The sequence below is a fragment of the Eleginops maclovinus genome, chromosome 12 (genome assembly GCF_036324505.1).
Source record: "Eleginops maclovinus isolate JMC-PN-2008 ecotype Puerto Natales chromosome 12, JC_Emac_rtc_rv5, whole genome shotgun sequence".
In the NCBI taxonomy this organism is placed as follows: domain Eukaryota; kingdom Metazoa; phylum Chordata; class Actinopteri; order Perciformes; family Eleginopidae; genus Eleginops; species Eleginops maclovinus.
This window is the reverse complement of record NC_086360.1, coordinates 14,711,057-14,738,301: the sequence shown is the minus strand read 5'-3', so window position 1 is coordinate 14,738,301 and position 27,245 is coordinate 14,711,057. Positions and strand designations below refer to the sequence as shown.

General features: G+C 39.0%; 2 protein-coding genes and 1 long non-coding RNA gene across 3 annotated transcripts; 2 read left to right on the top strand and 1 right to left on the bottom strand.

The window, feature by feature from the left end:
* The first annotated feature begins 263 nt into the window (after window positions 1-263).
* LOC134873615 (transmembrane protein 252-like) lies at window positions 264-4,625 on the top strand. Its single transcript, XM_063897389.1, has 2 exons — window positions 264-732; window positions 1,598-4,625. The coding sequence occupies exons 1-2, from the start codon at window positions 461-463 to the stop codon at window positions 1,854-1,856; spliced, it is 531 nt and encodes a 176-aa protein (XP_063753459.1). The 5' UTR covers window positions 264-460; the 3' UTR covers window positions 1,857-4,625.
* pgm5 (phosphoglucomutase 5) lies at window positions 3,680-27,245 on the bottom strand. The gene is made up of 11 exons (XM_063897388.1): window positions 26,687-27,245; window positions 24,872-25,034; window positions 24,570-24,716; window positions 24,341-24,466; window positions 24,036-24,226; window positions 20,203-20,357; window positions 12,984-13,099; window positions 10,570-10,705; window positions 9,712-9,895; window positions 6,373-6,510; window positions 3,680-4,537 (listed from the first exon to the last, which is right to left on the bottom strand). Exons 1-11 carry the CDS (start codon window positions 26,942-26,944, stop codon window positions 4,448-4,450), a joined length of 1,704 nt encoding a protein of 567 aa, XP_063753458.1. The 5' UTR covers window positions 26,945-27,245; the 3' UTR covers window positions 3,680-4,447.
* LOC134873616 (uncharacterized) lies at window positions 20,816-23,253 on the top strand. The gene is made up of 2 exons (XR_010166971.1): window positions 20,816-21,325; window positions 22,272-23,253. It is a non-coding gene; the product is annotated as an uncharacterized LOC134873616 (long non-coding RNA).

Sequence of the window (27,245 nt, the reverse complement as noted above, 5' to 3'; positions counted from 1 at the left end):
TGTGCCTATACACAGTCAATATATATATGGCACCAAACATGAAGTTCATAAGTTGATAAAAACTAATATTGATTTTAAATGATTTCACCACACAAAAGGAAGAGGTTCAAATAAAACCCGCTCTCTAATGAGGTTCAGTCTATGCTCATCCTGTTGCCAAATCAACTAACAGCCTGCGTTAATATACAACCGAGGAGGCAGGAACATCCCAGCCGCCTCCCCTCATGTCTGAAGAGGCCAAGACATTTTCTCTGACACCTTCAACAGCGGCTTGTTGTTACTCAAACTTGGTAGGAGGATTTATTAAAGTGAAGCAGGTTTAACATTTTTTAACTCTAAACAGGTACTAAAGAGATTAAACCACAATACCTCCCGCATGACATCAGTGTATCTCTCAGGACAGGAAAAAGAGGGACAGGGCACCTGAACAGTTCAATAAAGAAGCAAGGATTGGGCTAAAATGATAACAGATATGAAGAAGCAGCTGTGGTCCCTGGCCCGCATGGTCCTGCCTGCTCTGGGGTGTGGGTTGACCTGCATTGGGGCCTACCTAGTGTCCCTGCAGATCGAGTACAAGTACACTTTGAGGGTCATGTTTGGCTATGTCATGATTTTGTCGGGCATCCTGGCTGTGCTCATCGGAGTCTTCTGGACCATCTGCCACAGCATGAAGAGCAAGATGTACAACAGAGGAGGGCATGCACAGCACATGGATGTCTACACAATCCAGAGGTAAGACCCCCTGAAACTACAGACAACCTTTAAAAGAAGAAACAATAGGAACTGTAAAAACAAATTAAGTTTTACTTTCAATGAAACACACTGATTGATATATCTAAACACATTCAAATTCATTTGAGAAAGTATTTTTAGTTTTAGTCTTAATATGTAATAGGGCTAGTATTGTGCTGGAAAAAACATGTATTTATATTTGATTCCTATCCTGTCAATTGAAAAAATGTGGTGATTTTTAATGTTTGTGACAAGGTGTAGCTTTTTGAGAAGAAAATATTTTCTAACTCTTTAAGAATAACAAGCTAGTGAAGGCGTTGTCCCACAAAAAAACAGGGTTGTATTTTTACGTGGTACAAACACATGATCTTAAAGAATGTGATGCATTAAGATAAAACACTAAATCCTAAAATAATATATGTATTGTATAAGAAGAAAAAACCCTGACAAGGACCTTTTTAATGCAGAATGAGTACATTAAGTACATTCTTCAGGTAATACTTTTACTAAGGTAAACCCTTAGGTATACCCAATTGTAAACAAACAAATACTGTATCATTGCATCAAACTTATGAAGTCACTCTTCCTTTCCAGTTGAGGGAATGATTTCACAATGCAGTATAAATGTTTGTTTTTTCTGGGCTCAATACTCAATACTAATAGCATTTCTTACATCCTCTTTGTTGATTATGTATCCCAAATCTCTTTAACTATTATCCTTTATTTATAGTGTGTTATCTTTATTATATCTGGCCAGATAAAACAGATTAAATGTATCCTTCTACTCTTAATTCACTGTTCTTTTGACCGCTAATCAGTGTGCTTTAAAACTGACAGTTAAAACAAAATGTTGTTTCCCCTGTAGACCAAGTTCCTTCCCTCCATCCTACGAGGAGTCCCAAGGCAGCCAGGAGTGTCCTGATCCAGTGCCAGAGTTTGTTGTTGTGGTTGACGGGTTGGAGATGGTGATGAGCCTCGCCCCCCCTTTGTACAGCCAGGACAGCTCGGACCCTCCAGACTGCAGGTGGAGCAGGGAGCAGCCTCCTCGCTACAGTCAGGTGGAGCGTGCTCAGCAGGGGGAGATAGATGCAGGGAGGCAGAGGGAGGCCGTGGCCGAGCACTGAAGGGAACAAATGTTTTTCTGGCTGGCTGGGAGATATGCAGGAATGACGATCGTAGATAGACATTATTTCCTGATTGGGACGAGAGAGAGAACGTTCTAGAAGAAGGGACAACAAGACATGTTGATACCACCTTTATGCCATCAGTTTACACCAAACTTCTTAACTCTGAAGTCTGTGCTGACCCTACACAGTGTTGCAGGCCTGTTCCTGCACAGAGCTCTATGAGGTTAAACTGTGATTTTGAGTTTTGAGTCTGTGGTTTCCTAGTAAGTAAGGATGAGCAGCACATTTAAGTTTCTCCCTTGTGGTGCGACAAATAACCAAGGACAGAATTTATCCAGTTGGATCCATGGATGTTTCCATTGACAAACAGCACTGACTTTTACCTGCACTGTAGCTTAAATGTGTATACTTATAAATTATTACACGAATAAAACAACTGTTTGTACAGGACTTAACAAAGCTTCCCCACTCCTAGGATGGATAGGAGGATTGTGTAATGGAAAAAAAATATCAGGTGGATAAAGCTGTATTGTAGTGTTATACTAGCGCTGCTTATTTAAAAACATTTGTTTCTCAATATATTGCCAACTTATGCTAGACTTGTTTGTATAATATATATAAATGATGACCATTTATTCTCCCCTTCCTCAAGACAATTTTGTATTAAAAATGATTTAAATGTCGTCATCAGACTGCCTGATTTAATTTCAATGTAAATCAAAGTCAAGTCCACAGTGCATTTTATATTTTAAACAGCTGAGTTTGAGCAAGGTTTATAGGCTGATTCTACTAGATTTAAACACAATTTCCTTTACCAGGCAAGTCCTGTTGAGATGGTAAACCTCTTGGACATTGCAGGATAAAATGTTCCAGATAAAGATTATACAACATAGGACAAAGTTATCATCATTATAAGTATTCCTGGCTGGAACAGAAAACACGAAGAGTTCCCTTCCAATCATTACATGTCAGCGGCAGACAACCGGTATTTCTCTTCATCTGAGTTAATGATTAAAAGTTTGCAAATCTATAACTGGAGTGTTCCCAAAGACGTGAGAGACAAGCAGGACTTTTCAGTCTGTGCAGAATGTGTGTGTGTGTTGATTGTGCTTGAGATTTTCAAAGAAGCTGTTTTAATACATTACAAGCACCACCTGCACTTTAGTTGAAAGGTTCAGCCCAGTAAAGATAACAATGCTCCGCACCTTCACAGCTTGTTCATGTTTATGCATACTGTAAAGGAGAGGGGTGGTTGTTGGCATCATTTAAATTACCAGGCAATTCAAAAGGACTGTATCCATGTAATCATGCCCCTGCCTATTAGACACTAGTTTCTAACACATTTCAGCTACAGCGTAATGTCTTCATAGTGACACATTCAAAGGTGATAAACTGACATCGATCCTCAGGAATAATCCTGACATTATAAACATGTTGGATGGGGCAATAAGCTGTAATGGCTGACTGAGTGAACGTTTCCTTGCGGATATCCACTGGCATATCCTCGACCCGTAATCAGCGTGTTTATGAGTTCCTGGTCTCTGAGTTTCATTCAGGCCATATAAAGATTAGCCTCTTTATTTCTTATCTCAACACAACACGTTCACACTCGGCTCAAAAGCAGGTGCTATGGCCGACGAACAAAAGCTTCCTTTTCCTCAATGATGTTCAATTACCGCATGATATATCAGCACAACATGGTGCGTATAAAGAATATGTTTAGTTAAAATCCAAAAATGCCTAAGGGCATCTATCTCCCACTGATTTATTTGTATTGTCCCAATTAAACCTGTCCGAAACAATTAAACAAAGATGCGTGCTACACACAAAAAAGGTTTATTTGGATAAAAAAAGAAAGGCATTTATATATTCAAATATGGTTATACAGCATTCCCAAAAGGCATAAACTGATCCTAAAAAAAATGCCAGATAAGCCAAGAATTGTCCAATATAGATTTTCTTTTTCATTACCTGTGGGCTCACTTGCTTATTGGTTATCTTACATTTTAAATAGTCTTACATCCTCCTGCTTCTTTATAGAACAAGAAATTGCATTCACGTTATTTTATATCAAACATACAATAATTGCAATTCAATTCACTGATATATTAGGTGTTATGCTTAACATGTTTTATTTTACACTTAGATAAGTGACAATTTCTGCATGAAATGGTTGAAGAAAATTACATATTATGAGAGTACAGGTATACAAGCTATATGACAAGTGAACACAGCACTTTTATACAAAAACAGCATGGTGAATTAAAAAAAGTATCTAAGGCTGCCTCAGCCAAGAAGCCTTGACAACTGCAAGCTACAAACATTAATTAAAGAACCTCCCTGGTTTAGACACTGAATATTCTACGTTTTCTATAGCTGACAGATGTTAGTGGTCTATAAACAATTGAGAAAATATTGTGCTTTTTATTTTTAGAAATAACACCCTCAGTTTCATTTAAAGAAAAAAAAATGTACTATGAAGCTACTCAAAAAGGAATTTTAAAAATGGCAGAGGGTGCAGGAAAATGTGCTATGTCTGTGTGAGCAGTTAGTTGTGTGTGCATGTGATTGTGTGTTTTCCTGGTTACTCATGTAATGACGTTAGGGCCACGGCGCCCTGTCCTCTCATGGACATTGGAGATCTTCAGAGCGATGGCAATGAGAGGACCCAGCACTACCTGCAGAGAAGAACATATACCATACATTTAAAACAATGATCATTAGAATGCTGATGTTTAAATATAAAATAAAGGAGATGAGAAAACATTTATGAAGTGTCACTCTTGTTTGGTCTACTGCTTCTGTGTATATTTTGTCTTATGTTGCACCTTTAAGTAACTTTGTTTTGAATAATAAAATCATCTTTGATTTAATTGAAATGTGTTTAATCAGAGAAATGACTATATGTTGTATTATATCAATTGACATTCCAACACTTTCCTTTACAATAAAAACAAATATCACAGGAATCTCTAGCACAGCTTAGTAAACAAATAACTACAACACTTTGGCTTTAGGAGCTTACATTCATTTACAGTAGTTAATAACTAAATACACAACACCAACACGGTTTTTCTCTTATTGTGCAAAGCATCACATATATGGCAGAAATCATGAGAGTTTTGGTAAAAAACATGATGCAGAAGGACTGATAGCTAAACAGATTCCGGAGCAGATAACAAAGTTTAACTTTGAACTTCTAAAAAGATAAACTCAGTCAACATGCACTTCCAGAGAATTTTCCAGAGCCTAGTTCTGTATGTTAACCAGCTGTTATTACTTTGACGATGATTCATTCATGAGGACATGTTTCATGACAGGTGTATAACCTTGGCGATGAGCAGCTAAATATCTTGAAACATTTAAAACACGTCTTCAAATGACTTGCTGCACGTAACCAAAATTGCTCAGTGCTTGTGACATGACTCAGTGTGTTGTGCTGTTTTTTTAACCTTTCATCGCACAGGGTTTTGTTTTTGTATCAATAGTAATGATGCGTGTCATGTCTTGTGTTTAATGTGCATCAGGTAAAAGGGCAGAATGATTATGCATTGAATTTATGATTTAACGACAGATTGTTTAAGGGTATATATATATAAATATTATGGCAGTGTCAAAGCAACAGTACAGTACAGTTTAATTGACTCAAATTACTTTGTATTACTCATCAAAAGAGGGTTCATGCCTAATGGGGATCCACTTTTTTCTGAAGCTATAAGTTAGAAAAGTAATATTTTAATGTTGGATTCAAGTTGACAAGATGTCAAAGAGGGTAATAGGCTGTCCGAAGTGTTTATAGTATTTATACTTAAATAAAGATGAAATAAAAGCTTGTACCAACTACTGTAGTATTGCTCGGATGTGGTCTTTTGAACAGTAGATGTTGGAAAGAATGGTACAAATTGGGGGAGAGATATCAGACATTGTTTGATAAAGTTGTGCGGTTTGGTATCCAATTCTAAATGAGGCAGCTTTACAACCCCTGGGTATGGTTAAAGTACAACACCTATCCCAATGTTCATAACACAACCAAAAGCTAGTCTTCCTAATCTCTCCAAAGTCTACAGGTCGATTAGCTTCAACAGTGTCACATGAAGCTGCATCGCACATGATCATGAGATCGCTTTTCAGTGTTTACTGCTTGGTGTTCAATTTTCTCAACTCAAGTGGTTTCTGGGGTGGTGAATACCAAACAAAAAAAGATATGAAGAAAAGTAATTTAAAGTCTTGGAGAATATGAAGTAATTGTTTGAAAAAGAAAAAAAGGAAACACTGTTTCTAAATTATGCCAGCTACAGAAGACTGTCTCATCTTTAAATGTAGGCCTACTAGTAACTTTATGTTGCAAAATGAAAAAGGTGTCTATTCTGTTATAGTTATGTCTGATATAAGTTAATGAAATAGTTTATCTGAAAGAAAAATGTCAAAATTCTAATTTTGGGATGATGATTTAGGGTATAAATTGTATGATATATGTTTAATATAATTGTAACGTGACACAGTCCTTCCGTACCTGCGTCTCTCTGTTGTGTCTCTCAGGGTCTCTCTCGAAGCTCTCTGCATAGATGCGGATGGTGGCCCCGGTCCCACCACCACTCCCACTCATCCGAAACACCAGGCGGGATGCATCCGTAAAGACGATCCTTAAGCCCTAGAATCATACAAATCAATGTTTACAATTTCAATTTAACTAATCATGTTTTGTTTTTTTTGTAATTTAATGACCTACTTTCCCTTTCTCTTTGAGAAATGACCAGAGACAAAAAATGCAATTTCAATTCAATAATTGCTGTAACAAATAACAATGAAAACCTGTACCAAAGTATCTGTTTGATAAATCATCAAAATGGATCCATGAAATAGCCCTTTCGACATTGCATACCAAACTGAATGTACAACGTTACTCTACTACATAAAAACCCCTGATGAGATGCATCGAACTATAAATCCTTTGAGTGTCAGACTACTGAGTATCACAAGTGTAACTATTCCCATATTTAAAATCGTTTCTAAATAAATGCAGTAACTACTAACACCCACTAGATGTCATTGTGTGATTTGTTGTTAATGTGTTCAACTTGGATTCCTTTACAGTGTACTACTTGGTAGTATTGTAAAGTTATTTGAGGTCATAATTACTTCAGTACTTTAGTTGTGGCAACAGGAACTTGAAAGGGTTAACATTTTTCCTTAGCAATTGAATTTAACCTCAACATTTTCAAGAAAAACAGGACATGGATGCATTGGGGTAACCAACGACAACTGTTGCTGGCTGACATAAGGAAGATAAGACTCCCTGACTAATGGATCTGTGATGACTCTTATCTGTCCTAAATTCCACAGTGCCTCTTCCCTTATTCCATTAGAAGCTCAGGGGAGAGACAGCAATATGTTTTTTTTAAGAAAAAATGGAGCATGGATAAGCTAAATGTCCCAATAGTTTCCATAAAACAAACCCTCGACACTACAAGATCATCAGTTAATAGCTATCTATAGTAGTGCGGTCATTCATATTCATCAGGGCTAAAACAAGTATATCATGTTTTGTTACTGACAAATGATGCTCAGTTTATTTTCAGTATACAACAGAATGTTTGTATGAACTATTATAGGAGTAAAAACATTCTGGTGCACTGTCCAAGTATGACACTGACCCTATCCTAGTACCTCTCCAAACTGTGACTCAGCTCATAGTTTATGGGCAGAGATAATAAAAGTAGAGTAAACCCCTCGCCGCCCTCCTTATCTGAGCTTGGCTCAGGACCGTAACATGTCAGAGTCGGGGTGAGGAGCCAGTGACAATGAAAGATGTCCGTCCCCCTGTCTGTCTGTCTTTCTATTTGTGAGTGTGTCAGCTCATCTCTAACAATAGAGGAGCAGTTATCAGGAGTCTGACTAATGCCAGGTAAAAAAAATGTCAGATAAAAAGTTCAGAGGCCCTAAGCGGAGCGAGTTCCAGCCCGAGTGTGTCTGTACCTGTTTAACTATTTAGTTATGTAGAGGCAACACAATAACTACATTCATAGTCAAAATTGAGTAATGTTCTGATCTACTAGTTAATTATGTTGCCATTGCAATAGAATTATCTGGGTCGTACAATGGTACATTGGGCAAGGGGTGGGTATCTACTGTATGTTCCCAGGGTCATATGTTACCTAGCTAAATATTATATAAATATTGAACACTAAGAGGACTATTTAAATACGTTATGTTCTCAGCTATGTTTTCACCCTAGGTAAAATGTATAATGTAAGTTTGTTTTGGTCAATATGTAAAAATCACCCACATCATCTCAACTGATTTTTTGCTTCTTAAAACCTACGTCGTCAAATTTGCGGGAAAGACTGTTGGACTGTCTGGAATCTCCAATTTGTCTGTGTGTCTGTCTAGCTGTCTGTTCGATATGCAAATAAATATATGAAACAATGTAGAATGAATACAGTACTCGACTACAAATAGCTGCCACGCCACTGCTGTGCAAATCCCCCATCCTTGTCTTTTCATGTGTGTGTGTGTGTGTGTGTGTGTCAACTTTCCCCTCCTTCAAACACACTTGCAGGGGAGACACTGCAAGTGAGACGACAGCTGATATAATTCTGTCCGGGGAGGAATGCGTGCTGTAATAACACACACTGGGGCGACTGGGATGCTGAGGGTTTACTACTGAGGTTAAATTGCATTTTAGGGCGACAGAGTAACTAGCTTTGGAGCTACTGTAACCATGGTAACACAGAGAAGTATTTGCAGTGGGACAGTGAGACTTTTAAGACACATAAGGTTAAGTTGTCAGACAAATTGCAGGCACAAATCTTGCTGACAAACACAAGTGTGAACATGTGAAGGCCATGCAAATGTATGGTTTACTCCTATGGTCAGGGATAACTGGAATGACGGACAGCACTCACACCAGAGTGTACTGTGTGTGTGTGTGTGTGTGTGTGTGTGTGTGTGTGTGTGTGTGTGTGTGTGTGTGTGTGTGTGTGTGTGTGTGTGTGTGTGTGTGTGTGTGTGTGTGTGTGTGTGTGTGTGTGTTGTAATAGGTGGGGTGCAGGCTAAGATGTGTTGACGCCAGGAAGCTTGGAATGAGTCCACACATTTCTGGACGGAACAGAGAGAGTCAGCTGGGTAAACTTCACAGAGAATGAGGGAGGGAGAGAAGGAGCAGTCTTGGAGGATATACTGACTGGGGGACTATGGAGGATATGTCCTGTATGTAATGTTTGTGTATGCATTTGTTTATGGTTTGAAAGAAAGATAGACTATCATGTCCAAACATGGAACCTCTTTATTCAGACGACATTGAAGCTGAGTGGGTGGTCTTGCTCACAATGAGAGAGTGCATATGTTTAAAGAGACAACAGAGAAGGTGTTGGTGTGAGTGTGTGTGCATGTTTAAGATGGCTTCAGTTAGACCTCACTTGAACCACACTTTCTTATCAACTTCATTTTCCGGTTAGCTATGACCTAAATTGCTACAGCTCTTAAGTCACTGAAAAAGTCAAAGAACCAAACATGACAACATGAGCAACATGAACTAAATCTTAACCAGATTATCAAATGTACTGGTTTGAATGTATGGCTTCATCATGTCTCATTATATGATACAGCGTACAGCACCACACTGCTTTCCTCTTCTTCAAACAGTCTCAATAAAAACAACAATCTTCAATATTACTGTTTGGTTTATCTAAATATCAAAGTAACACATTTGTTCCAGGTATAATCTATTCTACAGTGTTTGTGGGGGAATTAGGGAAATAGTGTTTATGTTCAACTCCTCATTTCTTTGCATTTTCTACATCTTATATGCCACATTTGTTTTAGTTTCTTCCCTCTCTTAGCACAGACTGACCTGGTTTCGAGCCACGCTTCCATCCACGGGGTCGATGTATTCAAAGTTGTCGGCCCTCTCCACGCTGTAGATGTGGTCTCCCACAGCAAACTTCTGGCTGGTGAATGCTTTGTCTGAGATTACTGACTCCAGGTCCCTCATCAAGTAAAAGGCTGCACGTGGTTCCAGGGCTTCATAGTCAAACCTAAAAAACACCAAATTATGAATGCTCAGTATCATTGGCCTACTTACACACACGGAAGACCATGGTTGTCATTGGAAAAAGCATTAAGAAGAAAAGCTTTCAGGGAGATAATGTGCTTGGGATAAATATAAATTTTTAAAGCAATGTTTTGCTTAAAAGTGCCCTAAACAGCAAGAGATTTGTCAGGGTGATTGGTGGATTTCCATCAAAATGATGAAAGATGTTTGTGTTTTAGGGTTCTGTTTTGAAGGATATAGTACTTGGCCTGGCCTGGATGGCCTATCCATATGCAAGTTGTGGGAAAATCTACATCAAATTAGGAAAGATCTCTGTGGGAACATAAAGAGCTACAGCAACTGTCAGTGGGAACATTGACTGCAGCAACTATCTATGCCTCTCACAAGGGAGAGGTTAAAATAAGAACAAGTGACGACCAGTGAGGAGCACTGGAGGAGAAATGGATGAAGGTGAAGCCCTGGGAGACATATCTGGCTTTGGTAGGGATACAAGGAATTCAGACTTTTGGGAAAAGGGAAGTCAATCATTATTCAAAAAAGGAAAATCGCTTCAAGATTAAATCATGAGTACACCAATAAAGAGATAATTGATTAGTCTGACTGAAGACATACTTATGAAGTCACAGCTGTATGTTCAAATATTATTTAGCTGATTACCTGCAGAAGTAGTTACGTCCAAATTTGGCCCAGTGTTCTTTGACAATCTGCTCAACACTTTGTTTCCTGGCCGCCATGATGGACAACCACATCAACACCGACCACAATCCATCTTTCTCACGAATGTGGTCTGAACCTGGAGGAGAAAGGAAACAAGTGGCACATAGTGTTATTTTAAGTGGGCTTTGGCAGTTCTGTTAGCAGGCTTGTATATTTTGTTTTGTCTGCAAGATAATGTAAAGCGTATTAAGTGTCAAAGAAAGAACGAACAACTGGAAGTGTAACGTTCCTTCAAGAGCAAATATTCCACTAATTACTGAGCCATATTAGAACTGAATTGGGTTTTTAAACAATGTTGTTTGTATAATGATGATGAAGCATAACTTTAATCTCAATATTCAACTCCACTCTATGTAACAGAAGGTCAAGGAGAGTGCTCGGTCTTGGAGATGAACCAAACATCCCCACACAAATATTGTCTCCTGCTCCCCACCCTGAAACAGACTCACACCACACACACACACAGTAGTTCACACCCAGCCACCTTCACTGGGGAGCTATTTGTCTGTTTTGGAAAACAGCTGACCAAAAATTGTCTTAGCTGTTGGGTATCAATTACATTTACACATACATTTCTATTCTGTTTTATTGCATACACACTTTTTTTGCTGTATCTTCTACACTGAACACTAGGAACAAGAAGCGTACTTCTGAGATCTGTGTCCGGCTGTAGCTTTATACAGCTGTTAGGAAACTGACAGTTGTCATTATTTAATCCCCGTCTTACTGTCCGTCTCCCTCTGTCTCACTCTCTGACACAGAGAGAGACACAGTGGAACTTAAATACTTATTATGCCAGCAAACCACATTCAGACGTCCTACAGTGTGAAATATCACACAAGTTCACCCCTTTTCTTTATCCCGTTGCGTATTGAGCTGTGCTTTGATTGGAAAAGTAAGTACTAATGTCAAAGCTATAGATGTCCTATATTTTTTCGAGAGACTGGTCTGTTATTTAAAAAATTGTTAGACACAACTATTATTGGAGTGCCTCCATACTGTTTTGACCCTTGGGTTTTATATTTTTGCCTATGACATTTTTCCCAGGAGAGTGCAGATGTTTCTTGGGGGAATGCAACATTTTCAGATGGCATTTAACTGCAAGTTGTGAGCAATAACTTCAACGTTCTGACAATGGCCTTATCAATCTGCAAACTTGTAAAATACAATACAATCAAAGTGCTACAGAACTGGTTAAATCTTCACTTACAATAGCTAATGCTGTGTTGGACGGAATATGTGTATGAGAGGTAGTAAGAGCAGGAGTGGTGAACAGCTCTGATGATTTACTGCTCTGGGCTCTCGCTGAGCTTTTAGCCTTACATGGGTAGACAACGAGTAAGCTCTCACAGTCCTCTGTTCTCCCTGCATGTCTGCTCTGTTCATTTCAATACTTCTCATGTTTAAACTCTCCCATCTCCTTCTCTCCTACAAGCTTCTCTACTCTCCTTCTCATACCTACTTAAGATAACATCTGTCCAAAAATCTAATGAGAGAGATAAAACTAAAATGAAATCAGCTATAGAAACATGTAGTGAGAAAATGAAACAAGGGCAGCGGAAGAGAAAATGTGGAAAAGATGTAGAGGAAGGGCAAGATCAGCTATGTGTGATTTTTTGTGTGCATGCATATTGTTTATATTTTCTGACCATGTATGTGTGTATCTGCATTTGCATTTGTAGACAACATTTTCACTGGAGGCCTGTCTCCATGTTGCAGTGATTCAGGGAGCCCCGTCTCCTTTTATAGCAGAAGAATGGAGATTATTTACACATGCAGTCAGGGTCACAGCCCTCACATCTATTATACAAGTCTGACTGGATGCACTGCTAACAACTCTGGACATGAAACAGGCAGGGGAATGTTTGAGGATGGGAAAGGAATAGGGACATTATGAGAAAACCTAAAAGAAAATGCTGATATCATAAACAATTACATCCATTTTCAGAATCAAGGGTTATTTTTTTTTTAAACCTAGCTTAGTCAAATTAAGGGGGCATAACATGTAAAATAGGGCAATCCTTCTGCAATTTCATTTGAATTTAGAGAATTTTACTGGACACTTTTTTATTTGTCAGCAGCAGCTGGCCACCGCAGTCCTGGCCTTGTTTGCAGGCATTTCAACAACAGTTGCTGCTGAGAGGAGGGGATTTCCGTGTCACCCACCCACTCATATTTCCCAAGCTAGGCAATGGATTAAGATCAGTTTCCTTCTCTTCACACGATAAAAGCCTGCTTCTGCTCTGTATCTGTATTCATTTGATTTCTGTATTGATGACATTGATTATGATCGGTCAGTATCAGTGAAGTTGTTTGGATTGTGAGTGAGTGTGCTGTAGCTTGTGAGATAGTACCTGTCCCAAAGCTCTCCTCCCCGCAGAGGGAACAACGCCCAGAATCCATCAGGTTCCCAAAGTACCTCCAGCCTGTGGGAGTCTCATACAGTGCCAGTTTCATGGCTTTGGCTACCCTGCAAACATACAGAGAGACAAAGAGAAACAAAGCTAATACTTCATGCTCACAAAAATACAGTTGATTTATCTCTCTCTAATATTTCCCGCCAGCCTTTCTCAGTTGTGATATGGAGATAAACTTACAAACCATGATCTGACCTTTGAAATAAAGCAAACCAAATGTTGTATGACAAGCCTAATCTGCCAGCAGCTCATCCAATAACTTAATAAGGCAAAGGCAGCAAGAACAAAGTGAGTTAACCTTTTAGCTGATGTTTGCTTTGAATCCCAGCCATGAAGGAGAGCAAGTGTGTGTGCGTGTGTGTGTGCGTGTGTGTAAGTCCTAGGGAGGGATAAAGGTGAAGACAGCACAATATGTGGAAGGAGAGGTGAGTGCAAAGAAACAGACAAGAGGGGAAAAGGGCAGAGAAAAAGACTTATAAAACAAAAATAAAAATGTGCAGAGTAACTGGCTGCATGCAATGGAATTATTAGTAACATGATGTAAATCTGTACATTTTAGAAAAGGGTTGATACACGTGGACAAAGATAAAATAATATAACATGAAAATAAATCAGCCTCAATTAAAACAAACAGAGTACTTAGACTTGAAGTCAACGTGCAACCTTGTCTTCAAGCTAGCATCAACGAAAAAGCTGTTCATTGGGTTTTCTGTCCATATTGTAAACTAACTATCATTATACTTATGGCAATTCACTTTAGTCATAACATATGAGTCAGCCACTTGCACTGGTTTCTTAAGGTCATGTCCTAATTGTTCTTTCTGGAAACGATTTACATTCTACAGTTACATGCAAAAAGTGTACACGGTGGATTTTCTAATGCTGCCACGCCAGTATTTGAGAAGCAGTATCTCTGAAGGTACTATAATCAACATTTTAACAACAATGGAGACTAGCATGTGCGAGAAGTCGTACTGTTAAACTCAAAGACAATTATCACCACTATCTTCATCTCCCTCAGCTCTACAGAGCTTTTCAGCAACTCTCATGTCATTGTGTTGATTATACGCCCCGCTCATTTTTCGGTTCATTCTTAAGGCTCTCATAGTATAGTTTCTAGCAGCTGTTCTCGGGAAAAATGAAACTCTGATTTACCCGCTGTATGCTATCTGCTCAGCACCAAACAGCAAGTTTGTGTTGGTTTTAACAACCTTTTTGCTGCCAACCAGCGGTGGCCAAACAACCACTCAATGCAAATTGAAATCTATACCATATTAGGTTGAATATCGTTAAAAAAAACAAAAACAAATTGATTAAATAATGTGCAATAATTACATTTTTTAAAGTGTGGAAGGAAAGCTTTGAAAGAGTTCAAAGCTTCTAAAAAAAGATTTTTTAGAGCCAGAAAGTGGCGTCTGGTTCAGCAGAGGATATTGGACTCATTATCTGTATATTTCTAAAATACTGGTCCATTGTTTCCTCGAAGCTAGTGGTAGCAAAAAGATGGAGAAGGATTCAGAAAACCTGAAGTTAGGTGATACCACCTAAATCCTGCTTACAGAGATATTTAGTTTGCAAAACCACAATGACTAACCAGTTTCCTTCTCATTCCAACATTTCACTCATCAACCACACCATCCACACCTCCTCAGTAACCACTGCACAATGTAAACACAATTCCCAGGGCTAAGAAATGCCGAAATAAATATTTAACCCAATAAACAATGGTTGTTCCCTTCGGAAACAAACATGAATTGTCAAACTCATAAGCTTGTACTGTGGGTTGCTGTTGAATTTCCTGGTACAATATATGCGGATGTGGGTAGATTTCAGAGTTTTTAAGTGGTCATACAAATCCACACAATCATCATGCACATAAATAAACTTCACAGTGCCCAGCACAGTTGTTTACATGAGGATGGGATAATTTACCAAAAAGAGTAACCAGCTTTATTCCCCTCTGGGGAAGCCAGAGCTGGAACGGAAAGCCTGGCATTCCTAAATGAAAACAGAAACTCTGGCCTTCTGACGAGCCTCTGAGTTGTCAAACGGCACGTACGCAGCCAACATAAGCACGACCCCTAGCAGCGCTGTTTTTGTTGCAAAATGTAGGAACTCAACAGTGTGAAAATAGTGCAAAATAGGTTTTCCCAAGTTTGATAACTGCCCCGGTGGGCCTGACCTTGACAACATCATTACCACTGGAGTGGAAAAAACACTCATAGATAACCATCATGTACAGATAAAACCCAGGGAAACAGATCAACACTCCCTTTTCATTCTAATTTAGATCCACTACTAAAAGCTTCTTGAAGTCAGGCAATAAAAGGAAATATAATCATAATCAAGGTCAATTTAAAGACATACCGTCTCAGACCAGTGCTCAATTGATGCTGCTTCTCTCTGGCAGATGAGTATTTCTCGAGACACAATGAGGACGTTTCTGTTAAGGGCTGCTATCCCCCTTAGATAGGTGTGACCACTTCACTTTAAGGCTTTATCAATGTCCATTATTATATATGTGGTAGAAGAAATATCAATTTCATTGTAATTATAATTAAAAGTGCCAGTTAATAGTTTAATGTGTATAGATTCTAAGTGATTTTTAGAAAGGCTTTAAAAAAGTAAATGGTTTGATAAAATGAAGAACTATTCAAGCAGTGCAATACAGTTTTCATTGAATAAATACATACTGTAAGATGACTGGTGCAATTTTCTCATGATAGGAAAGCAAAATGAGGCTACAATGAAAAAATAACCCTTTCTGCAATACCTATACTGTCTATAGGTCGAATTAAAGTGAACAGAAGCAGCAAACGTCTATCATTATCGTTCTTTGACCCCATAAGGTAAAGAGCAGTCAGATATTTTAAAACAAAGCTCAGCTACCCTCCAACTCTCTCACTCTCTGGGCTCTCAAGACTATAAACACACAAACTGATACACACACTTACAGTATGACTTCACTATCAATAAACACACATGTTAAAGCAATACCTCCCTTGTTTTCCCTCTATATCTATCTGCCTCTCTCATGCATCAGGAAATATTAAGCAGTTATGTGAGGTATGAAAATCTCTACATCTGCGGACTGAAATAGTGACAGCTTTTGGCCTTGACTTGATATTTCACCAAACATAGCGTCCAGCGGCCTCTCTCCTCGCAGCTTCTTTTGGAGAGAGCTCATCCCGGACTTACAAGCTTAAGAATGGTATTCAGACAAAAACACTAGCATGCTGGGACTTCACTTGGTCTTGAAATGTTCTTCTTGACCTTAACTAGAACCCCTCACCGGACAACGCAGAATAGTAAAACACTAACGATGTGGCCTTAGTGGCCAACTCTGAAAATTCCTTAAAATTGAAGATTGCAAATTAAAGTTGAGATGATTTCTGTAAATGGTCAAAGCTGTTACCTACAGTGTTTTGTTGAATTAGTATCAAAATACTTTTGAGACATAATTTCAAAACAGTTTTGTGGAATTTTCCAAAATGGTGTCAAAATATATATTTATCATGTTAACTTTGTCGGACTGAGAAGTGTGCCAGCTGGGTCATTGTTTGATTTGGCTATATTCTGCATGTTGCTCATTATCAAAATACTTGTGTAATACCACATTGAGCCTGATGACAGCATTTCACATATTTTCTATTAGCATTTTTTGCAAATTATTTTTGTCTTGGAAACTTTACATACAACACAATAACAGTCTTACCAAAGTTGGTCTGATTTGGTCTGTTAAGTTGAAAAGTCAAAATGCCTACAATATAACAATTAAATCTAAAACAGCAGTACCAGTACCTCAAGTTCTATTTCTTTAAGGATCCATATGTCTTGAAAAGGTCTAACTAAAACAAAATAATGCAAGTATGTATTTATTGTCAACAAGTCTAGTAGGCTATGACCGACGGACTGCACAACTTTGTCATAAATTCACAGAAGTTGGAAAAAAAAAAAAATAAATGGATATATGGTTGAAAGCAGAATGCAAACTGAAAACACTCATCCAGTTTAAAATGACTTTAAATGACACAATGGATGATTAGGAGACTATCTGTAGTTGAGTTCTTCTGATGGTTCTGTGGGGAATCACAAAAGGGCAACGGGTCTATAATGGGGCAATAACTCCACGCTGCAACTTTCAAAATCTGTGCCAATCTGTTGTGTTCATTTTTTCTATTTTTCCAGCAAAACATTATGAAAATATGATGCAAATACCACAATACTCAAAGGGTGCGTAGGATGAATCCACAAAAAGCACAGCCTCTGCTAGAAGCACTTAAAATGGCTTAAGCATTGGCAGCTGTGAGACAACATTCTTTTGATTGCTTTGGTCATCCTAGTTTCAGCTAAAGGGGGACATATAACACAATTTTTTAGGTTTATATCTGTAATTCAGGTTTGTAATACAACATGTTAATACACGTTGGTGTTCAAAATACACTTTCATTTGCCATCCTGTCTGGATATACCTGTCTCTCCAATTCCTTGAAAAGGCTCAGTTTGCTCTGATTGGCTTGCGAGAACATTTTCAAAAGGTAGTTCTGTAGTTAGTAAAAATAATTAGATGGGGGGCAGCATATTTTAATGATCCTAAATGCATTGTAAAGAGGGAGCCAAGACTGAATAGCTTGTTCAACCCCATTATTTCTAAGGGAGGTAGCCCACAAAAACAGACAGAATTGTGTTATTTTCCAGTTTTGGTTTGGTAGACTTTCCAGATACACAAATGTATCTGCACATTGCACAACCACAAGTTATTTTAGTCATGATATGTCCCCTTTAACATGTAAAACTTCTACTTCCCTGTGCTAATCAGATAGTCGGTACAAAAACTGGGACTTCACCCTGGCTAATGAGAGGGTCAGCCCTCTCTTCTCCTTACATCCTCCCATCTCTGGAACGGTTATAGGAGAGGCAGATGTTTCCTTTACCAATATGTCCCTCCCACTGTCTCTTCCGCCTTCCCCATTCCCTGTTTCAGTCTTGTTTGTAATATGCGAAAGAAACACATACAGCAGACAGACGGACCTCTCGGACACATTTGACACCTGTAACTCATGTAAATCTGAACCCAAACACATCTCTGTCGTTTTACCTTACTCCCCTCAATACACACTACTACATACAGTATATACACTATTGCATTTATCAAGGCTTTAAAAACACAGTTTGCTCAACTATGCATAAACAGACAGCAGGGAGGGTTCCTCAGTCTAAACACTCAGACACACACACAGGCCCTTACTCCCCTAAAAAGGCCTACACTTGGGATGACTCCACGGTCCAACAACACACTACTCAGTACTTCCACACTTCCTCGAGTTTGTTCTTCAGAGAGCCCAGAGCATGATATTATCTGTGGTTTAGCTATTATCTGTATTGTAAAGAGTAATCTCCATTTCCCAGGAGACACATTACAACCAAGTTTCCAATAAATTAAATTATTGCTTTCATTAAAACAAAACAGCAAATATTGAGAAAATAGACAATAGACTGTGTGTATAAAGAGGAATCCAACTTAACTGTTTGTGTGTGTATGAGTATGTGCGTGTGAGTCTCTACACTAAAATGACAACCAGCAATCCAGTGATGTAACACTCACATATCTAAGCAGAATATCCTTCTTGTAACTGTGAAACCCAGAGAGATCAAGATTGGCAGTGAGGTCACTTCCTTGATCTCTGATAGAGCTGACATACTAATTCATGCACTCTCACTCTCACACACAAACACGCATATGTCAACCTATGAATCCTGTTCACAACTCTTATGGTTAGTGATGTGTTGGCTATACCTATACTGAAAAAGATGTGATGCTCTTATAATGCATCAAACAGCAAGGGTGAGGAAGTTAATGTTTCGGATCCATCAGTCAATGTTGACATTTTCGTTATTTAACCATGAGCCCTTTTTACGTTGCCCCCCTCTATGGGATTCTTAAAAAAGACCATATGACAGACGCCAATGCCCTTCTATCTTCAAGGGATCAAGGATACTGTGATGAATGAGCTGACAGCTACATATTTCTGCTACAGTTGTCACTGGGATTATATTGTACAAAAACATAGGCAATCAGACTCATTTGAAATATTCTACACATTAAATTTTAAACATAGTAGGTTTAACCAAACTTGATTGTTAACCTAACCATAGCTACGACCTCTATTAATACCCCCAAAATGTACTGCCAGAATGAAAAATATATGTGTATGAATACAATTCTTTTTTTTAGCAAGTCCAGCACTGAACATCTATTATTTTTTTACAAGGACAATACATTTGTTTTTGTTAGTGATGTCATAAGTCAGTGAATTATTACATAATCTATTTCGAATAGGTTTTATGGACTGATGATCATTTATCGAGAAAAGCTCTAAATTGAATAAAAAACAATCTATCTACAATACTCATACTGAGCTTCTTCTGGTTTACTCTTGTACTAAATGACACACTTCTATCGAGCGGCATTACGTTTATTGTGTGTCACCGGGGTGCAGTGCTGGGATCCCTCCTACTGGAACAATGTTAATGAGGGTGACTTTAGCAATGATCACATCCTTTCACTCAGCACCCAGTGCTCGCCTCTAGTCTTACATAACAGACAATATTTATAGGTGGTGAGTAAATGTCTGTGAGGGGGTTGTGTGTATGTGATCTCACAGTCTTATTCATAGAGGGCGAGTCTTAATCTGAAAGTGTGGCCCTTCTCCAGAGATTGGGCTGCTTCAGGAGTTTTCCAGAGAGATCAAGGTGATGTGACAACATAATGCAAAACCTTTTAGATCCAAACAAATGTGTCCTACGATGTGTCAACATGATGAAGTGTCCCTGTGGTGTGGTTTCTTTAATGTATTGCATTTGATTGATGCAGTAGTTTGACTTTTTGCACTGCTGTTTTTGTAACTATAGAGATATGTGTTCATTGTTTCTGTAATGATTGTAGTGCATGAAGCTGATCTGGTACGTGATCTTGGCTGACTCTTAAAATTGTTTTTTATGTCTTTGTTGTCTTTGACTCTGATAAAGGAGAAACAGCAGCATAGAAACCTAGGTCAGTTTGCCCTATAAACGGTTGTATATCAGTCAGTGTGCTCCAGTCCCTCTTCCCCTTAAACCCCTCCTGAGAGTGCGTGCATGTTAGTGTGTGTTGTACCTGTCGAGGGCGGTGCTGGTGGCCATACTCCTGGCAAAGCCCTTAACTCCTAGCTGTCTGAAGTAAGGGATGGAGGAGAGGTTGGCAGCCATGATGGCCACAGAGTCTGACGGGTTCACAAAGAAGCCGTTTTCTCCTAGGATCATATACCGGTCCTGAAAACAGTACAATATGGTACAATGTCATTTAGGATTCCAAGTGTTATCAACGGATATAGCTTATGATCTACCATATATTGCTTGCTGTCAACAAACCCCGTAAAAAGAACCTAGAGCATAAATTGATCCTCCTAATAACTTGTTCATCTTTGCCACATACCTCCAATTTTGCCCACATAATTAGACACAGATATATCACATTCAGCAGAACTTTTGGGTTGACATAAAACCAGTAATGTTGGATTTGCTGTTCTGTTGTAAAGAAGAATGGAAGTAACATAAAAGTGAAAAACAAGGTTATTTTTGCAAACAATCCAAATGTCCTTTTAGAGTTTGTGTATGATAATTGGTACAGTATTATTAAACAGCAACCAATCCTGGTGGGAGAAACAGAGCTGATAAGACACAGTCCTCTTGATGCTACACTCATTTACTCAGCAAAGGGTCTGTTTATGCATATGGGTGGTTGACGTGACGCTCAATTTTTGTGTCCACAGTGACAAAATAACTAAAATTTTATAATATTTAATTAAAATTCATGTTTTTTATATGCATTTCATTCTTCTACATCTAATCCATCTGCAAACAATGAGTATTGTTCTTCAACTATGCAAATATTCTGCTTTGAACATGCCATTTGTCCACCGGTGCAACTGTCCACGGTAGAATTACTTATCTTAAAACGTCTGTAATTTAATGAGAAATTAATCTAAATACATTAAAATACTTGAATGCATGTCATACGAGTGTTTACTTAATGAATCTAGAGGTTATAAGGGTTAAGGTCCCTATGTAGAGTTATTATGACACATTACATTTTGTCCACAAAACTGGTGTCCTCCTGGAGCAACGGCATTATGTAGATATAAAACAGACATTAATGTGACCACCCCATTACTGAGAGGGGTCCTTCCACAACCAGGAAGTACAGAAGACATCACTGGAGCACATGGACTGTACACAAGGTCAGTTTTGTCTCAAATATTTTCATAATATTACTATTTCCGTGCAGTGTTGGAACTGGTCGTCTTAAGGTAGTCCTTTAGTACAACGCAATTTAAGTATTGATCTGAATATTTTTTGCAATTTATATTGATTGATCATTGAAAATAATGTAAACCTTAACACTGTTACTCAGGATGAAGATTGTCTCTCATATAGCTAGGCCACAAACTAGCATTGACTTTGAAAATGTCCACCGGTGCAACGCACTGTCCTATAGTACAACATGAAGTCAGTTTCACTTATTTTTTTCCTTTACTCATATCATAATGAAACTTAACATAGTGAAAGCAAACATGTAAACCAACATTTTTTGTATTACAAGTTTTATTGAATAATTAGTTTAAATATGCAAAAGAGATATAATCTGAGTCTTAAAAATGAATGGAGGTTAATGGACGGCTGCATTTTGGATGGCCCGTCAAATCTTCTCCTTCTTTCTCACCCCCTACCTCCATCTTCAAGTTCCCCAACCCCCCCTTCTCCCCACCAAACTCCCTCTCTATCAAGCCCCCCCTTGTTCCATCTTCCCTTCTTTCTAACCTGCCTCTCTGGCTCCTTACTCCTCTCCTTACTTTTGATGACTAATTTAAGTAGCTTTTTGCATTTTCTCTTAACCTCAGAATTTGAGGACAACACAACTCAAACCTTCCTTCCCTGTTTTGTTAAAGCTAGTTTGATTTCCAAAGAGAGAGGCTGAAATGACCACCAAGGAAAGGTCCAGGAAGTTTAGGGAGAGGCTGAATGCGGATTCTGAGAGGAAAGAGAACTTGCTGAGAGAGAGACGCAGAAAGTAAATTTGACCAGTTACCACAAGTTATTTTAGCCTAAGAATTAAAACATTTCATGACATTATTAATGCACCATCATATCACAATATTCATGGTTGGTTTCATAATTTTCCCACAGATATCAGCAGAAGAAAGCATGCGGGAAAATCGTTCAGCAAAGCGTGAAGTCTGTGTCGCCAGCAACACAGAAGAAGCTACAAGAGAAATGGAGAGAGTCAAAGCGGAGATGTAGGGCAAGGGAAAAAGCCACTAATGCTGTCCTTGATCTTACGCCACAATCACCTCAGGATCATGACCAGCCATTTGAAGAGATCAATGACCCCCCAGTGGCAAGGCCAGTTATCAATGGAGCCTCAGTGGCAAGGCCGGTTCTGCATGAAGTGATCAATGCTGTCCCAGTACCAGTACACGTTTTGTGTAGCACACCAGAGAAGTCCCCCCGAAACCAAAATCCACCCAATAAAAGAAGAAAAACTAAAATGACCAAAGAACTACGGAAACTACAAAAACAAAATGAGAAATTAATGAAGGAACTTGAGGCTGAAAGAAGAAGAGTAAATACATTTAGGCGAAAGAATCAACGCCTCGTGCAAAGACGGAATATGGATAAACGTGCTAACAAAAAAACACAAACAAAGCGAGGAAACACTGGAATTCAATTAAAAATATATATTTTACCTGTGTTTTGACTGAATTTAAAATAATAAATTTGACTGTACACAACATAGGCATACTAGTATTCTGTTGTCCAACGGTGCAACAAAATGTCCTGCGGTGCGACAAATTGAATTGTGAGGGGAAAAGGTATTTTAATGAAAAATGTATGTAAAAAGTGTTGGATAGTATAACAATGATATCATCACTATGCAGCTTTAAGGATGAAATGAAGATTCCTTGAGTTTTATACAAATTATAATGAATGTAACCCAGACATTTGGGTTAAGTCTCTATGTGTACATCTTATAGTATATAAATAACATAATTCTGAATTTGTTGGGGGTATGTTTGATGTGGAAATATAATTGGGACAAACTAATATGCCTTGTGCTTATCTATCTTACCTGTCCAACATTCTCTGAATTAAATAATGGCATTCTTTATGTCGTTGCACCGGTGGACACATTTTAGGACTACCACACCAAAAAGTGAATAATATGCAAAATATATGAAGAATTAGAAATGGACACATTCAGTTTTGAATTATTCACATATAAGGGAATATAATTATATGTCATTGGACATATATTTTTGAATTATTATTTTTTTCACTTTGGATTTGAGTTCACGTCAACCACCCATATGTGTGTGTTTGTGCATGTGTGTGCTTGTGTGTGTGTGTGTGTGTGTGTGTGTGTGTGTGTGTGTTTGTGTGTGTGTGTGTGTGTGTGTGTGTGTGTGTGTGTGTGTGTGTGTGTGTGTGTGTGTGTGTGTGTTTGTGTTAGAATTGAGTATTGGATGACATTGTGGAAAAAGTGAGCTGCTTGTTGGATCATCATGGATACAGTATTATTCAGCCCCACTGCTTTTCTTCCTGTTATCAATGAGCAAAACAAAACCAAATCAAAAATAAATAATTCTCTCTCTCTGGTATCTATGGGTGGAGCCTAACTTCATTAATTCAGTCTTAATCGGTGAAAAAACATTAGTGACCTAAACCAGGATATGCAACGGTATGTAAATTCATTAATTAAACACAAAGAAATTGCCATTCTAATATTTGTAAACAAAGCTAAACAAACAAATGTCTTCCTATCTCCACATACAGAATTAAGAGTCGCTTTAGGCATATTTCCCACCCTTATCACACGTTATCAAACTAAGAGAAGACAAGTGGATTTAATGAATGCTTTTTTAAATTACATTTCTCCATTAAATGTCTTACCCCATCTGCGTCAAATGCAGCTCCAAAGCCAAAGTCACCTCCTTTCATGGCTTCTACCAGAGAGGTGGCGTAGATCAGGTTGGGCTCTGGGGGTCGGCCACCAAAGTCCTCCAGAGGGACACAGTTGACAGCAGAGTTAGCCGGAGCTCCCAACTCTTCACACAGGATCCTACGTATATAAGGACCCATCACTATAACAATACATGAGGAGAGGCGAGGAGAGGAAAAAGATAGTAACAGTTTATTCTTCAATAACATTGACCACATAAGGGGTTACATAAGGTAGTTACATAAGGTTGTCTCACCTCCGTTCATGGCATCTATGTGTATCTTGAGCTGATCTGGTCCTGTGAGAAGACTTTTAATGGCACTGAAGTCAAAGATGTTTCTCAGCAGCTGTAGATATACCTCAACTGAGTCAACAATCTCCACTAGAGACACAGGGAAGAGATCATTTGTATCAGATGGCAAGTTGTTTGGGTTGTATGCATTTGTGCATTAAAGTAAGAAGAAAGGAGTGAATGAGTGTTGTACCTCTGAAAGGTTTGAACTTGTTCTCCAGGTCAAATTCTTGTCTTCCCAGCCTGGACAGATCAATGTGGAGGTCAGGGCAGATGGCATACTCCTCAAGTGTCCGGCTCACCTGGCAGATCCTCTCCATCACTGTGTCCGTAGACGGGCCTGCCCCAAAAAGAAAGACTTGCATTAATATGACTTTCCAAACACAGGTATTTATATTGGTCTTGACTTTAAATAGTTTCAAACTACTAAATTGGACTCACACATTCTCCATTGGAAGACGCTATGGAAAAAATCATTAAAAAAGCAGACCTCACCTCCATTTGCCACATTAAACTTGATTCCAAAGTCTCCACCAGGGCCTCCGGGGTTGTGGCTAGCTGTGAGGATGATCCCACCGATGGCCTTGATCTTCCTGATGATGCAGGAAACAGCGGGGGTGGACAGGAGGCCGTTGTGGCCGATTACCAGACGACCAATCTGCAAAGCACAGATTTTAAAGAGGAGAAAAGTCAGATGTCACCTAATGTAATGCTTTCTGATCAGCTATAATTGTTTTGGGGATCACTCTGTATGTTGCTGCCCCAAATGTTTCATAAATGCTGGTTAAATATGTGTGGAAAACCGCTCATCCATGTTGGAATTTATTTTCATACACTGTCCTGAAAAAGTTCAAGAGCTCATCTGTCCAACTAGAACTAAAGCCAACCCTGGCCCAAAGCATCTCATCATTCTACAGGTGACTAAATGACAGCCAGCTTTAAAAAAGCAAATGATCTGCCCCAAGAGAGTTCCAAAATAACAAAGCTGCCCTCTCTATTTATAATATGTATGCTACATTTAAAATGGCAATACCACCAGCATCACATAATTCCCGTGCATATCAGCTATTCTAAATAACAGTGTCCTCACTGCGGAGGAATTTATTCTCCTTACGTCAGTGGATCCTCCTAACATCCGGCAAGTTGCAAGTGTATAAAGAAAAGTGAGGGTAAACCCGAAGAAATGTACTCTTCAAAACACATTTTGCCTGTTCTGTGTAATGACTTCAGAACATATATAATAACATTTCTTATCCCTCACCATGTATGGTAACAACTAGTGTCAGAATGATACTCAATGCACTGTGTGAGTTATCTGCAAGTGATGCTACTATTCTGACTTTGGTTCAATGCCATATAAAGGGGATCCCCAAAAGCATAATGTTTGGCCCTAGAGAGATGGAAGAGCGAGAGACAAGGGGAACATACGTCAGCAGGAAAATGTGCAGGATGGATGGAAGTGCTGATAAGGCCGACATCTAGGGACATTTGGCCGGGACAGCAGAAAAAACGGACTCGTCTCAAAAACACATTATATTCTCTTCAGATTTTCCTTTGGACCTCATCCAAACCAATCAAAGAGTTCACCTGAGCCAGCGTTTTAAATGAGCTGTGGGGACTTTCCTCACTCTCTGTCTTCCGATTTTGATTTATTTGTTGACACTTAACACAAATTTGGGATGAGTTTGCATTTGTTAATATCACACATTATTACTTTAACCTAACCTGAAGCTTCCAAGTGTGTACAAGCAGTAGTTGCATGAGGTGATCAGCCATGATTGAAATGCTGAACAAATGTTGACCAGTTATACAATGAATGTTCTGAATAATACATTTTGACAAGTCCTTCTCACTATGTTTTTTAGTAAGTTGTGAAACAATCTATAGGTTAGGTCACCTTATCACTGTTCTTTCTTAGACTTAGTAGTGCTTCCCTACCATATCTTTCAATAAAGATCAGAAATATATTTTAAGATTTATTTATTCATTTCCTACACAGGTAGTCGTACCCTTCGGTTTAGCACTATAACACGTTTAAATCATTAATGGCAAGTTAATTTATCCTTGTTCTAAATTACAGTGACAAGCAGCTTAAATCTAATTTGGATTTAGCTGGCTGATAACTGATTATTTGTTACTCCAAGGGAAAATAGCCTACGCTACAATGGATTAACTAAACCCGTACTCAGAAATGATAGAAACGACAGTTTTGTACATGGTAAGAAGTGTTTCTAGAAACCCAAGTTGACATAATGCAACACATGTTATACAGTCTCTCTGCGGCCTGTGACAGCACCCCTCACTGCTTACCCCGTTGGCAGCTGCCATCTGCACGATCACCTCGGTGGCAGCTCGGCTGAAGTAGCGGCCATCACTGCCCACCACCATGGTGCAGCCCTGCCGGTCCCGCAGGTCGATGGAGGACAGCAGGCTCTGGATGTAGTTCTGCAGGTAGTTTTTCTTCCCCTCGAACACCGCTGTCTTCCTCCGCAGTCCGTTGGTACCGGGCCGCTGGTCATCGAAGGGGGCGGTTTGGACCGTCACCACCGGGATGGGACTCGTCTCCATCCTCCACCCGATGGAGGACGTGGATCAAATAACCTTAAGTTAGTTATTGAAGTTTGCTTCTGCTGGTATTCGACCACAGTGTAAGACTGATCTTACAATAAACAGCACTTGAGGGTCCTGTCAGCCTGAAGTTGCAGTGTCCCTACGGAGGAGTGACAGCAGTCCCGCACAGGGATGGCAGGAAACAGCCAGCCAAAATGTCTCGGTAACTTCTGTTGTAGCATACAGAGCTACACCCATCAGCACTGGACTAAACATCCACCACTCTCCTCTGCTGTCAGACCTCCCTCTTTTCCTAATA